Source organism: Cupressus sempervirens, chromosome 5, assembly GCF_028749045.1.
Source record: "Cupressus sempervirens isolate cs-2001-9-10 chromosome 5, ASM2874904v1, whole genome shotgun sequence".
NCBI classification, from domain to species: Eukaryota; Viridiplantae; Streptophyta; class Pinopsida; order Cupressales; family Cupressaceae; genus Cupressus; species Cupressus sempervirens.
Window position 1 is genome coordinate 938254513 of NC_143122.1, and position 14361 is coordinate 938268873.

At 30.9% G+C, this 14361-nt stretch overlaps 1 protein-coding gene across 1 annotated transcript; it reads right to left on the reverse strand.

Annotated features, from left to right (window-relative positions):
- Positions 1-3541: 3541 nt before the first annotated feature.
- LOC149559040 (agglutinin-2-like) lies at positions 3542-4458 on the reverse strand. Its single transcript, XM_089831219.1, has 2 exons — positions 4109-4458; positions 3542-3854 (listed from the first exon to the last, which is right to left on the reverse strand). Exons 1-2 carry the CDS (start codon positions 4456-4458, stop codon positions 3542-3544), a joined length of 663 nt encoding a protein of 220 aa, XP_089687345.1.
- Between the last annotated feature and the right edge of the window lie 9903 nt (positions 4459-14361).

Sequence of the window (14361 nt, forward strand, 5' to 3'; positions counted from 1 at the left end):
TTCATAGGGTAGGTCATGTTTCATGGTCAAAACATTGTAACCTTCATTGGATACACTTTATTACTGCAGTAGTGAAGATGTGTCGGTATCATCCCCACCCCAATTTTACCTTCTTACTTGGAGCGTTTCTGGGTAATCATATCTGGTGTTATGTGTGTGAATGCTTACGTGGTTATATGATTTAGATGCATATGATTTACATGTTATTTCAGTCTACTTATTGAATGCATGTGATGAATGTATGGTGAAAGTTTTATGGGTCCAAGATTAAACTACTGATTCACCCCCCCCCCGCCCAAGAAGTTTACCTTTCCTCTTGTATTTCCAATAGGGTAGCTTCCTTGAACTTGTATTCCTCAATCGTATCATAGGACCTAAGCTATAGTCTTGATCCTTACAATCCAAGCCTCTGGTGATGCCCTTATTCTTCTAGTATGCTTGCAAGTTTTTCATACTCTATAGGAAATCCTTGGTACTAGAGGTAGGATAATTACCCATCAAGAAGAGGTGTTCCACTTCTTCTTGTTCATTTAGTCTCCTTCACACATCGCTAACTTATCTAACAATAAATTTTTACTAATGTTAACAGCCTTATTCAAGACATTCTTGACCACAAAAATTCCATGTGCCAAGTTATGAGTACTATCCAAAATGTCTTCTAATTTTGTGTGTTTAGGCAATGGTTCCTAGTTTCCCTTAGTTCTAATTATACCCAATCAAGAAAATCCTCAATAGAAAAAAAAAAAAAAAAAAATTGCTTAAGAGATTGTCAACTAAAGCCTCAAATTTACAAGTTGGGTCATTTTAAATGGGGGTCTACTTCCCATTCTACAAATGAATGTCAACATGAATTTCTTTATCATTATCAACTAAAATTATTTCTGAGCATTGAATCTTTGACCAATGAAGGGAGGTTTTCTTCTTCTATAGGGATTTGACGATGAGCTTTAACACCCAATTTTTATTAATCCCTACTATGGGGGCCCTTCCTTTTAGAATCTTAATATTATGCTTTTTTGAATTTGACCACATGACCTTATGAGGGGGTATAATCTAATTCCTTTTCCTTAGAAGAAACTAACTTTTTTCTATGAGAGAAAGAGGGAAGCATAGTTGCACAAAACAAGGTTTTGTATTTCTTCTAGTGAACCTGATCAATAGGAATCATCCCTATTTGAGACAATTTAATATCATGGTCTCAATCATCCTCATCATAATGCACTACAATATTTTTCTTTAATTCTATACTAGGTTTCACAAATGGATTTACAAAACATTATAGGATTTTTCTCATTCCATTATCAATAAAATTAGTTCCCCATACAAAATAGGAGTCAAACATTTTTTTTTATGGGCCCCTACACTATGATTTAAAGAAGAAAAAAATAACAAGGAATCAAAATACACTTGCCATATAAAATGATTTGAAATGATGATATGGTAGTAGTATGAACCAAGTTCTCAGTATTCGTTGAGTTCTCAGTATGAACCAAGCATCTAGTTCAAGAAAGGCATCTAGTGTTATCTGAGTGCCAGAGTATCACTTGAGTTCACATAATTTCCTAGGCATCAAAATAACACCTAAGTGCACAGTGTGACCCGAGCATCAATATTCAGCTGACCTAAAGATGTAATTTGATTATTGTAAAGACATCTCTTGTTTGAGCTAACTTAGAATGAAAATATTGTTTGATGGTTATATAAGAAAGCTAGATTGATTTATCGAAGTATGTGAATGAGTACAAGAAATGTAATAGAGATGAATGTAAGAGATGTAAGCAAGTGAAGCAAGCAAATATAGAACACAAGAAGATAGAGAAGATTGAGTAAGAAGGCTACCAAGTAGTATAAAGAGCACAGGAGAGTCATATCTATCACAGTCAAGTGATTACAATATTCAAAGGATCTGTATTAGCAAATCAGTTGTAAACAAGGATCATCCTACTTATTGCACCCTAACAGTTGCATCAAATAAATCCTCTTACAAAGTGGACCTAATAGTCCTTTGTAAGATCTCTTAATAGAGTGCATAAATCATCATATTGTAAAATCCTTTCACAAGGTGGACCTAACAGTCCTACATACTCCTAATAAACTAGATCACCAAAAGTGATCAATTGTAAGCCTTAAGAGGCAATTTTATTACAGCAGTAGTGAAGCATTGTGGTTGTCATCCCCACCCCAGTTTTACCTTCTCCTTGGAGGGTTTCTAGGTTACCAAATATTGTGTCAAAGATTTATGGTGTTGATATCTTTATTGCTTTATGTCCATGCATGATAGTAGATTAGATACTCTAATAAAGTAAAGCAAAAGTATTCTAAGTGAAAAGTATCGCTTGTATAAACTTGAAAGCTAAAATGAGAAGAAAAGTTATCCTAAGATCTTGGGAGTAGAAAATAAATGGTTGGAAATAGATAGAAACATGAGGAAAATGAGGCCTAAGAAGTATTTGATATTACAAATCAATTTAAATTAAATAGTAAGATACATACTTTTTGTAAGATTGAAATTTGATTTCCTTCTACACTCATTTGAGAAATTTCAAATGCCTTTGTACATACCTCCTTTAACACACTTCTATTTGAGCTTAGCATTAGACAATCTTCTTGTTCACTTTTTCTTGGAATAATTTCCATTTATGGCCTAGTTAAAGAGATCAAGTCACCGACTTATACATTTTAGACATAGCTTAGAGTTGAAATGGGTGAGAAAGAAGGTGAGACCATCACTGTAAGGGGGTGGATGGGAGTCTCTTTTAGAAACATAAAAATTTTAATAAGAAGTAAAATTTTCAATAAAGGAAGAGTTATCCTAGAGATAAATTGGTTGATTGTAAGTTATCTTTGAAAGAGACACTTTGGATTTGTCTATAGTTGAGCGTCACCCACAACTCACATTGGTTAAGGGAAGAAATTAACAATAATGTTTTTCAACATCTTTCAAAAATGAGAAATAAAAATAATATCATATATCTAATTTATAGCAATCAATACTTTAGGATAATTAACAATACCAAACAATAAAAGAAACTACACATGAAATCAGTAACAAATAACCCAAATATATTTGGAAACATCATTGTGAGAAAAACTTACAAAGACACATTTGTTTACTTCAAGAGCAAGAATTCATACAATAGATTGCTAGATTATAAAAGAAACTACACATGAAATCAGTAACAAATAACCCAAATATATTTGGAAACATCATTGTGAGAAAAACTTACAAAGACACATGTGTTTACTTCAAGAGCAAGAATTCATACAATAGATTGCTAGATTTTCACAACCACTGAAAATAATTATTCCACTTTTTGGATAATTACCAATACTGAACAATACTAAGAGTCACCCAGAACTCCGATTTATAACATTTTTCTAGTTTCATGGAATTGGTATTTTACCATACATTGGATAAGTCAGCGGAATTTGGGGTACCTCTGCTTCTAATCTCAAAATATTCAACACTTTTCTCATGTTCGGTCTTGCTATCGGATGTGGATGAGAACACAGCAATTCCAACATGAGCACCCGCTCCATCTCATTTGCATCTCCAGTAACACAACCCCGCTAAGAGCGCAAGTCCAATAAGGGAGGCGACGACCCATACCAAAACATGATTGTTCTTCGTGGGAATCGGCAAATGGTGAGAATTGAAATCCCAATAGTAAACATTATGCTGGTCCGCTGAATGTGCAGTGGAGGCCGAAATGCCGACCATGATTTTCTGGGGAAGAAACTTTGTGAGGTCAATGTCGTACGATAAAGCTGGGGTTTCTGGTTTTTGCAGCCTGGTCGTAAGAAACACGTGAAGCCTCTTTGCTATGCCTTCACCGTGCTTCCGCCACGAATACCTATTCCCAAATTACTCAGCACGGATACGTTTGCCTGAAGAACAAGATCATTATAGCTAAATCAAATGCATTAGAAAGAAAAGATCTTCGGAAAGGAAACAACTAAATCCCTTAGAGTAATTAATATACGTTTGAAACAATGCCGTTCACATCGATTCCTATGTGGTTGTCATCTGGGTCGAACGGATCATTTTTTAAAGTGTCGAATTCCACGGCAACAATTTGTGGTGTGGTTAAAGAGACCGAGCCATTGCCCTGTGCAGTTTAGTGGCGGCCCAGAGTCGAAAGGGGCGAGGAAGAAGGCGAGCCCATCGCCGTAATGGTGCGACTCGTAATCGCTTGTAAGAACTTGAAATTTAAAATGAGAACAAAACTTAGCAAGAAAGGAAGAGTTGTCGTGCCAGAGATAAATTGGCTGGTTGTATGTCATCCTGGAAAAAGTGGCCCGTGTTTCGTCTCCAGTTAAGAGTCGCACATAACTCTCGTTGGTATTGGCGGGAAGGAAATTCTTTAGAGGAGGAAATCTGAAGAGAGGGATCCCTTGGCTGTCTGCTTGCTCTTCACCAAAGACGAAACCAGCAAATACAAAACAAGAGCACACCATGAACAGTTTGCCATGTGGACAATCTATTCATTTTCTTCTGTTATTGCAGTACATCGTCTGTCTTAATTATACAGCCTCTCGCTTCTATAACTGATCCCATTTGATACAAATGACATAAAACTCAATTAAGTTTCTTGAACAAGTCTCGTCCCCTCAATCCGTAATTGCTTAGTTATGTCCCAAATTTCTGTATTATGTTACGCGACGTCAAATACCTCTTCCCAATCAAGTCCAACTTGGTGTTTGTCTTTGAAGTTTTGTAAGCTTCCCGAGCATCTTTTTCTTAATTTTTATGAAGAGAAGGGCCAAAGGATTGTATTAAAGTAATATTAATATATTCTATATTTTGTCACGGTGTTTTAAAAGGTGCCAGCTATGTTCTAGACATAATGCATTCAAAGTATATAGGAAAATATTTTTTTCTTAAAAATTTTGTTGTTTTTTTAACTAAACATTTAAATCATGAAGAACAAATGTTGAAAATTTCTATTGTATTTTCAATCTTTCCAAATTTTGATCAAAGGTACATTTTGTTTAGAACAGAGCTAGTCGATTTTAAAATAATTATAGGAAAAACTACAAATTAGTCATTCATCTCATTATACTTATATAGTTATAACTAGAGCTTGCACTTATTAAGGGGTGCAAGGGTTGAACTATAGTCATTTGATATAATATTTTCATTTTATTGTTCTTATAGCCAAAATAATTACATTTTGTTTGAAATGTTAAATGATATATGTAAGATTCCCTTTTTACATAGAATTGTATATGGATTATTTTTCATTTTGGAGTATCTATCAAAATCAAAAGTGAGTCGAATATAGAGTCCACCTTATGAATTCACTCTAGATATTGCTATAAAAAAAATTCATTGTCTCTATTACATTCATATTCACCATTGCTTTATGTAGTGCAAATCCTTTCTGTAAGAAGCCACCAATAATGTTGCATTGGGTTTGCATCTGGTATGTTATGCAATAGTTGGCAAAATTTTGCTTGAAAGCTACTCTCCCCTTTTAATCCAAACATCGTTTGTAATGTAACAATGTTTTAAATTGTTCCCACATTACCTTGGCATTTGATCAAGTTTTGAATTCCCCCAAAGTTGGTCCCATTCAAATTCAATAAGAGTGGAGTGGAGATATATAAAATTAAAAATAAAATTGTTATTACATAATATAATTGATAATTAAATTCATAATCTTGAATAATAATGGAAGCAATCTTTTCTTCATTAGAAATAGGAGCAGAGCACTCTAATAAATTAAAGAAACACTAAATGAGTAGTTGGAAAACTTGTATAAAAAATTTCTTTATCAACTAAATAAAATATTGAAGATGTGTAATATCAATATCTAATTTATATATTTTTTGTATATGATTAAAAGAGAACTATTTACTTTTAGTAAATATATTACTAATTTTATGTATATAACTTTATTTTAAACACTTCAAGAACCTATATTTACAAAAAATAATCATAGATATGAAAATATTTTTAATAGAAATATTTATTTTGTAGAAATAATCATAAAAATTAATAAATATTCTTCATTTGTTATAAATATTTCTCATACTTTTGAAAAAATAAATTTATATTTATATATCTCATATTATGATCTACATATATTCGAACTGCACTAAAATCTAAATGGATTGGATAGTTTAAATAGACATCTAAGTCCTCGGTTTCATTTGATTGTGAGCAATCATACTTAATTATCAATTATGAGTTTCTACTAATCAATATCAAATCTGAACACATTAGTTTCACATGAAAAAAATTAATCTAAAGAATTTTTTTTTTAATAAAAAAATGTGTTCATAGTCGAACAAAACACATTTTCATTGCAAACACCCATTCCAAAGTTCTAATGGTGGAAATGCAAAATTTTCATAGAAACTTGTGTTTTTAAATTACCATCTTGAATGGCTATTGAATATTCAGTTGAAGCATACCCTGTTGTTTGTTGTGAGGAGGAAAATCTATGCCAAAACATTACCACCAACTTTAGTTTTATCGAGTTAATTATATGTTATTAGGAAGACTTCAACTTGAATGATTGTTAAGAATTTTAAATTGACTTTTTTTTCTTTCAAACTATCAAATGTAGGAGAATAGTAGATATTCTTATAGATATCAGACAAATAATTTCACTTGAAGAGGCAATGAATGGAATATGTATACTATAGTGCCTACCCTCGTTCACATCTTTCTAGACACATTGTTTCTATTATTATCAGACTATGCTAGACTAGTTTTATGTTGATGGATTAGTAGTATTGTTTTGAGACTATTAGATGTGATGTTATGGATTCAGTTGATATATGATGAGATCATTTGGACTTTACATTTCATGTATGCATGATGATCATGGTATTGCTTTCAATTATTGATAATGATTAGTTAGATGGTTTATTATCTCATGTGCTTTATTATGGATACTTACCCCATACTTGCATGTGTATGGTGTGCATGTTTGCTCTTATTGTATGGCATTTTTGATGTGGTTAAGGAAGGGAGTCATAGTCACCTGCTAGTCGGGATCTACACGATGCACCACTTCCTGCCATTGCCTGTTTAGTTTAGCATTATATATATTGTATATACATGCATGGTTTTTATGCAGGTTGCAGGTACCGGGTATCGACTTCCCTGAATTGCCAGGATGAACGTACCCTATTATATTATCTCAATGATAAGAGAAGGGAGATAAATTCTCAAGTCCAAATCCCAAACCCTTAAACCATTTGTCCTAGTGAGGTAGGACAAGTATCTGGATATTTTACCCACCAAATGTGTCAGATGACATATTTCGTGATTTTTAACCCTTTAGACTGATTTTGTGTGAATTGTTCTATGATGGGTTTTTATATTTTATCTTGGAGGTCTATGGCAAATTTTCTATTAATTAAAGTCTTAATAAATAGATTTAATAAATAAATGAATTATTTGGAGAAAATTAATATAATATCATGATCTTTGATATTTTGATTATAATTAATTAAATGAGAATTAATTGAGAAAAAGAATTAAATAAAAGAAATTAGAAATTAAAATTAATAATAATTATAAAATAATAATAAAGTAATAAATAAATAATAATAATAAAAGTTATAAAAATTAAAATGAAAACTATAAAAATTAAAATAAGAGTTATAAGCTTGCCTAGGAGTAAATGCACCTTTTTCATTTCTCATATGTCAACAACACGGGGGTTAGTGCACCAATTAAGCACATGGTGTCTACAACCTTATGACTCATCTAGAAGGTTGGAAAAGACACATGCTAGTTGTTTTTAGAGACATTCTAGGCGTTTCCTGAGAGCTCTTTATATTTAGGCATTCCTAGAAGCTTAGACATAGTGTGGAAGAGCATTTTGGAGCATTGGAGGACTCAGGAACTTTGGAGAAGGGAGGAGCTTGCTCTGCGGGTTTTCTGAGGAAGAGCGAATTAGCATCAGAATTCGAGTAGACTCTTGTGATTTTGTTTACGCTATTTCCGCATCTTGCACTTCCTGTCTTCTTCATGTCTTCCATATGCTTTCTGAAGATTTTTCCTATTGTGGTTGTATGCATTTTTTTAATATGGGTAGTTAAATTTATTTGAGAAAACACATTGTATACATAGATCTGAAGAGAACACGGGGCTAGGGTTTAAATTGTAGCCAAATCCATTAAAAGGATTGTTGGGTAAAATTAGAGAGCAAATATTATATAGGAAATTCTTAAAATTATATATATATATATATATATATATATATATATATATATATTCTTGGTGGAAAAACATATAATTTCATATCTGCATAAAAATACATTTATAAAATATATATGTTTATGCTGTATAAACTTTGCGTATATATATATATATATATATATATATATATATATATATATATATATATATATATATATATATATATATATATATATATATATATATATATATATATATATATATATATATATATATATATATATATATATATATATATACCTTTATATATACATATACATACATATGTATATATATATATACATTTACTTATTTGAAAAGCCGAAATCGCATCGCAATTGATCGAATACGTTTTAAAAAATGTTATTCGAAAAACATTTTTAAAAAAACAAATCGCAATCATGTTTGTAACATTTATTAAAAACATTATAAAAAAATTTTAGAAGTTTAAAGAGAGGCGGGAGAGACATATCTCCCCACCCCCCGACGGCAATGTATTGTGGACTGCGGTACCGCAGAGTACCTGCAGTCTGCAGTGTACCTGCGATCCGTAGGATGCACACAACTATGACTGGCGGTTATTAAATAACTCGCCTTTGTTTATAATGTGCAGTTATCATAATATGTTTTGTTAATTCAATTTTTTTTTATTTTGATTATATAAAATATTAATATTATAATATATATGTATTTATGTGTGTGTATATATATATGTGTATATATATACATGTGTATATATATATATATATATATATATATATATATATGTATATATACATGTGTATATAAACATGTGTATATATATATGTATATATACATGTGTGTATATATATATGTGTATGTATGTATGTATGTATGTATGTTGATGATAATAAATAATTATTATATTTTTTTAAAAATGATTTGTATTAAATAAATCATTGTTTTAATAACAAATTAGGTTGTAATATTAAAGTTTGATAATTTAGGTTTAATTAAATTATGTAATTGACTTGTATTATGAAGAAAAGAAGTTAATAAAAAGAATAAATTTGATGGGGGTCTTTTTCAACTAATGTTTTATAATCAATAGATTAATTGGAAAATTGATTCTAAGGGTTTTAGGGAGAAACCTTTATCTATCAAACATATACATGGGGTAGGGAAAAAAAAAACATACAAAAATGTTCCTTCATTCATTATCCAAACTTGAAAACATAAACTAAGACCTCTACATTTAATTCAAGTATGTAATTTTAGCAAATCCAAAACATGTGCTTGCATTGTGTTTTCTATATGCTATTTGTCTTGGGTTTTGGGTTGACTAGTGTTGACCAGTTATAGGACGTCTACCAGAGGCTTGGGGGGGTTATGATTGTGATGTCGTGATGATGTCTTTTTTCTGAACTTTATTAACCCAACCATGGTTATGTGATGGAATGCTTTATGTAATGTTTGTAATTACTGATTGTTATAGTTGAGATTCCTATTTATGAGACACTTGACTTAACCATTTTTGAGTCATCGATCAATTATCCTTGGTTTATTTTCTAGTCGCTATGATGGGACTAAAATGTTGATTTATGATGTCATGTTGTGACATGTTTTGACTCAACCATTTTGGGGTCTTCGATCAGTATGATTTGAGATATATTTTAGTTATTGAGAACCAATGGATACTTTTGATTATCAGTGATGCTTCAATTGCCAATAAAGAGTTTTTGTGGTCATGATTTTCTATGGATGCTTGCTCATGGAGATTTGATGCTTTTATTGTGCATATTTGATGTTCTTATTATGGATTATCTTTTGTGATCTTGAGATTTATGATTCCATGAGCTTAGGGTAGGTTATCTGCATGTAGTGTCGGGAAGTGGCTTGCAATGGGGGTCGGGGCCCTAAGAGGCTACCAGGGTAACTCATTGTAAGTTGGTTAATAAGTGAAAATATTCACACCTAATACTAACTAAATGAACCTAAAAAGATAATTTTTTTGTTCTCGCCCATGCCTCGAGTGCTTGTACAGACTAGGATGGGAGTAGAGAGAACGCATGGTTGCAACCTTGCATTCCATAGTATGCCTTGTGAGTATGAGAGGATACCAGTGGCCGCATGAGGATTAGTAGGGACCCGTGAAGTTTAGCTAACTGCCAGGGTAACTTCTACATGATATATGCGATGACACTTTTCCACTTGCATAGTAGGTTCCTACATGTCTTTGTGTGCCTCTGGGAATTAGATTTTAGGTTTTTTGTGATGGAACCTTTGAGTTAGTATACCTTTAGGATTTCGAGACTTAGAGAGTATTCTTATGCTATGTGATTTTAGATAGCCTGTTTGGGACTTGAGATTACCTCAGCAGCACAGTGGGAGTGGACCACTTAGGTACCACATAGTCGGGTGGTAGTGTTTTTCCACTCTTATCATTTGAGATCCATTGAGACATCGTGGCTGATGCATCCTTCATGATGGTGGATATGTATCCTTTCATTGATGATTAGCATATGTTAGATGGTGTTATCTTATTCTTTTATTTGCATGTTAGATTACTTTCTGCATATGATGTAGTATATGTTAGGAGTGACATTCCTACTATGTTAACAACGATGATCTCCTCAGTGATTTGGAATGTTACGCACGGAGGGATGGCTAGGACCCACGATGGTCTAATGATGCTATTTAGGGTTGGGAAGAACCATGCATTTAGTTTATTATGTTTGATCTTTATGATGGATGTATATATCTTCTATGATGATGTATCATGTGTATCATGTGATTATCTTTATTTGATGTATCATGGACTAGATTAGGATGATGTACCTTATTTCACATATGTATATTTTTTTAAGCTTTTCATACCCTATGACATGTACAGCGGATGATTGAGCATTTAGAAATGTAATGTATAAACATTGGACTTATCATTATTATTTCATGTGGTTGTTGTATTAGATGGATTCAATAATGTTAGTTGATGTAGATGTAATTCAATGTTAAGGGGTCCTTAAAGAATGTAATATGTTATGTATGTTATGTTTACTTTTAGATGGACATTGCTATTGCTTCCGTTATTGTGTATAAGTTATAAGTGGTGTTTACTTTCATGTTTTTAAAAAAAAAAAAAATTCTTCCAAACTTAGTGAAATTCTAGGTTAATTCTTTGGATCCCTTGGCGAAGCATTACATATACAATATAAAGGATTGAAACTATTTTATGTTGTATTTTAATATACGAATTATTTATTTGGATTTTGCTTCTAATCTATTCTACTTACATTAAATTTTTTACTTTTATTTTCTCACTTTAGATTTGGTTTTTAATATCTAAATAATGCAAACTTAATTTTTAACTTTTATTTTCTCACTTTAGATTTGGTTTTTAATATATAAATAATGCAAACTTAGTGTGACTTTGAATATATAAATAATGTAATTCTTGAATTTATATTCTTTCTACACATCATATTTCCTTTAATTCTAAAATATATAACGCAATTTCAATCATAATTAAAATCTTACAAATACAAAACCTCGTGTTTATATATAATAAAATAAAATGATAATTAAAAAGTCACAATTTACAAAATTAGTATAAAACCAAAATATGTACTAAAGATAAAACAAAAGGAAAAATAAATAAAATTCCAGTCTTTTAAAGTTCTTTGATATCTGCTTGACTCTTAAAATTAAAACTTGGAGTACATCACATATTTGAAATATTGAAGCATAAATATGATGTTTTAAAAATGTCCACTATACGTAGAACAAAAGACATAATTTAAATAAAATTAAATTAATAGCCTAAAACCATACACTATGGTGGCCTAAATTTTCACTAAGCCTAAAAAATTTCATTTATTGTGAAAATTAGGAAGAAATGATATCCTCATGTTTAGGGTCTCTTAAAGTGTTTTCATTTCTCATGAAAAAGTCTAAATTGTTGTTCATACCTTAAGGTTTGAACAAGTCATTCATGAGTTGGTATGCAAATAATAAATAGGGATATGATAAAACTTTGGTTTTAAGGTTTAATTTTCCATATCCCTAAGTCCTTTGTCTTATTTTGTATGTTATAAAGTTGTGGCCCTAAGAGCTTTAAGTTGTGGAGCCACTAAAATGTTTTGATCGTTGTAGCTCTCTATTATGTTGTTTCACCATTTTGAGGATTGTGACGTTGCAAAGCAATCAGTTACAAGGTAATCGAAGACAACATAGCTAGCATCAAAGTTAAGGTTGTGAAGTGGAGATAGCTTAGATTTGTGGAGTTGTGGCTTGTGGTTTACTTAGTAATTTTTAAGTTGCAAATTTGCAAATTATAACTATGGTGACCAAAATTTAAGTTATCTTTACATCTCCTATAGTTAAAGATAAGGTGAGGTTAGGGGTGAGAAGTGGAGATAACTAATGATCACAACATCACAGGGTTAATCATGAGTTAAGATTTATGGATGTGAAGCCATGAAAAGGATGATAGTTAGATCTAAAGCAGTGTTCACAGCATCACAAGGTTAAAAGATGTCATGTTGCTGACTATTGTGAAATGGTGAAAGGGTTAAAGATAAAGTTTTTGCAACATCACGAGTATGGAAGGTGTTAAACCACAGAGATTTGACAATGAAGGCAAAAAGATAGGTTTCGCTACTTCGCAAGGTTAAAAGGTATGCTAAGAAAATAAGCTACGATGAGCAGATAAGCATTCTCACGCGTTTGCAGATGTTAAGCCATGGTAAGATTTTAAGTCAAAGAGGTTGTGATAAAGGGTTGACTATGTAATGACCACCTATAGTTTTCTTTTATGTTCTTATTGCCAAATTCTCTTAGGCCAATTTTATGTATTGATTAGTTTTAGAGATACTAGATTTATAGTTTTATGATATTATTTCATGACTTGGATTAGTGATATATCAGTGATGATTTCTTGGTTGACTATATTTCATGTGTTGTTTAATGATTGTGGTTACTAGTGATTAATGATGCTTTAATGATTTGTAGTTAATAAATAAGATTTCTTTCATAGCAATGTGAAATGATGTTGTTAATGATGAATTTTTCATATTCATAATAATGCATTGTTATACCTAAACATTTGATGTTTGACTTGTGATTATTATGATAGTTACCCCATACTTGCATGTGTATGGTGTGCATGTTTATTTTATCTTTCTATTTGACATGTTTGATGTGGTTAAGGGAAGGAGTCGTAGTCACCTGCTAGTCAGGATCTACATGGTGTAACACTCCCTATCATTGCTTGTTTAGTTTAGATATATTTATATACATGTACATGCTCATCTTTTATGCAAAATGTAGGTACTGGACATTGACTTCCCTGAATTGTCAAGATGAGCATGCCCTATCACAATAACTCAATGGTAAGAATGGGGAGATAATATTCAGGTCCAATCTCAGCCATAGCGTAATTACTTGTCCTAAGAAGGAGGACATGTATTTGACTTTCCACCCTTTTTAAACCCATGAGTTTATCTTTGTCTGTGTTGTTTGATTTTGAGCTTTGGTTTGTTTTGGTAATGTTGCTTTTATGTGGATTTTACTATATGATTTATTTGGTAAATGATTTAATTTTAATATTTTGGTTACTCATATAATATTGACAATTATTAAATATCATTTGATTAAAAAAAAATATTAAAGCATGAGAATATTTAATTAGTTAAAAACTAATTAAAATGTGCTTAAATTTAAAAGTCTTAATTTAGAAGTCTAAATTTAGAAAATTGGTTAAAGAGAAATTAGAATATGATGATATTTAATTGATTAAATATGTACTTTAGCTTAAAAGATTTAATTTAAAAGTCTAATTTAAGAAGTTGGACAAAAAAAAGAATTAAAATAATAAAATATTAAAAATTTAATATTTCTTTATTATAATTATTTATTTAATAATAATTAAATTAGAGTTGCATTTAAACAATGAGCTTTGATTATTATTATTAATTTAAATAATAAGCTATGTTTTAATTAGTATTTGCATTAGTTAATTAACTAGAGGAAAAGAAAATATAAGAGAATATTTTAATTAAAAAGTTTTTTAAGTGTGAATGAAAGGATTAGACAATAAAATTTTATTTTAAGGACAGGCCTTTGCATGTTAAAAAACTAGAAACCCTAGGTAGAGTTAAACTCTTTATGAAGAGATTTGAGCTCATTTCTATGCACAAGTT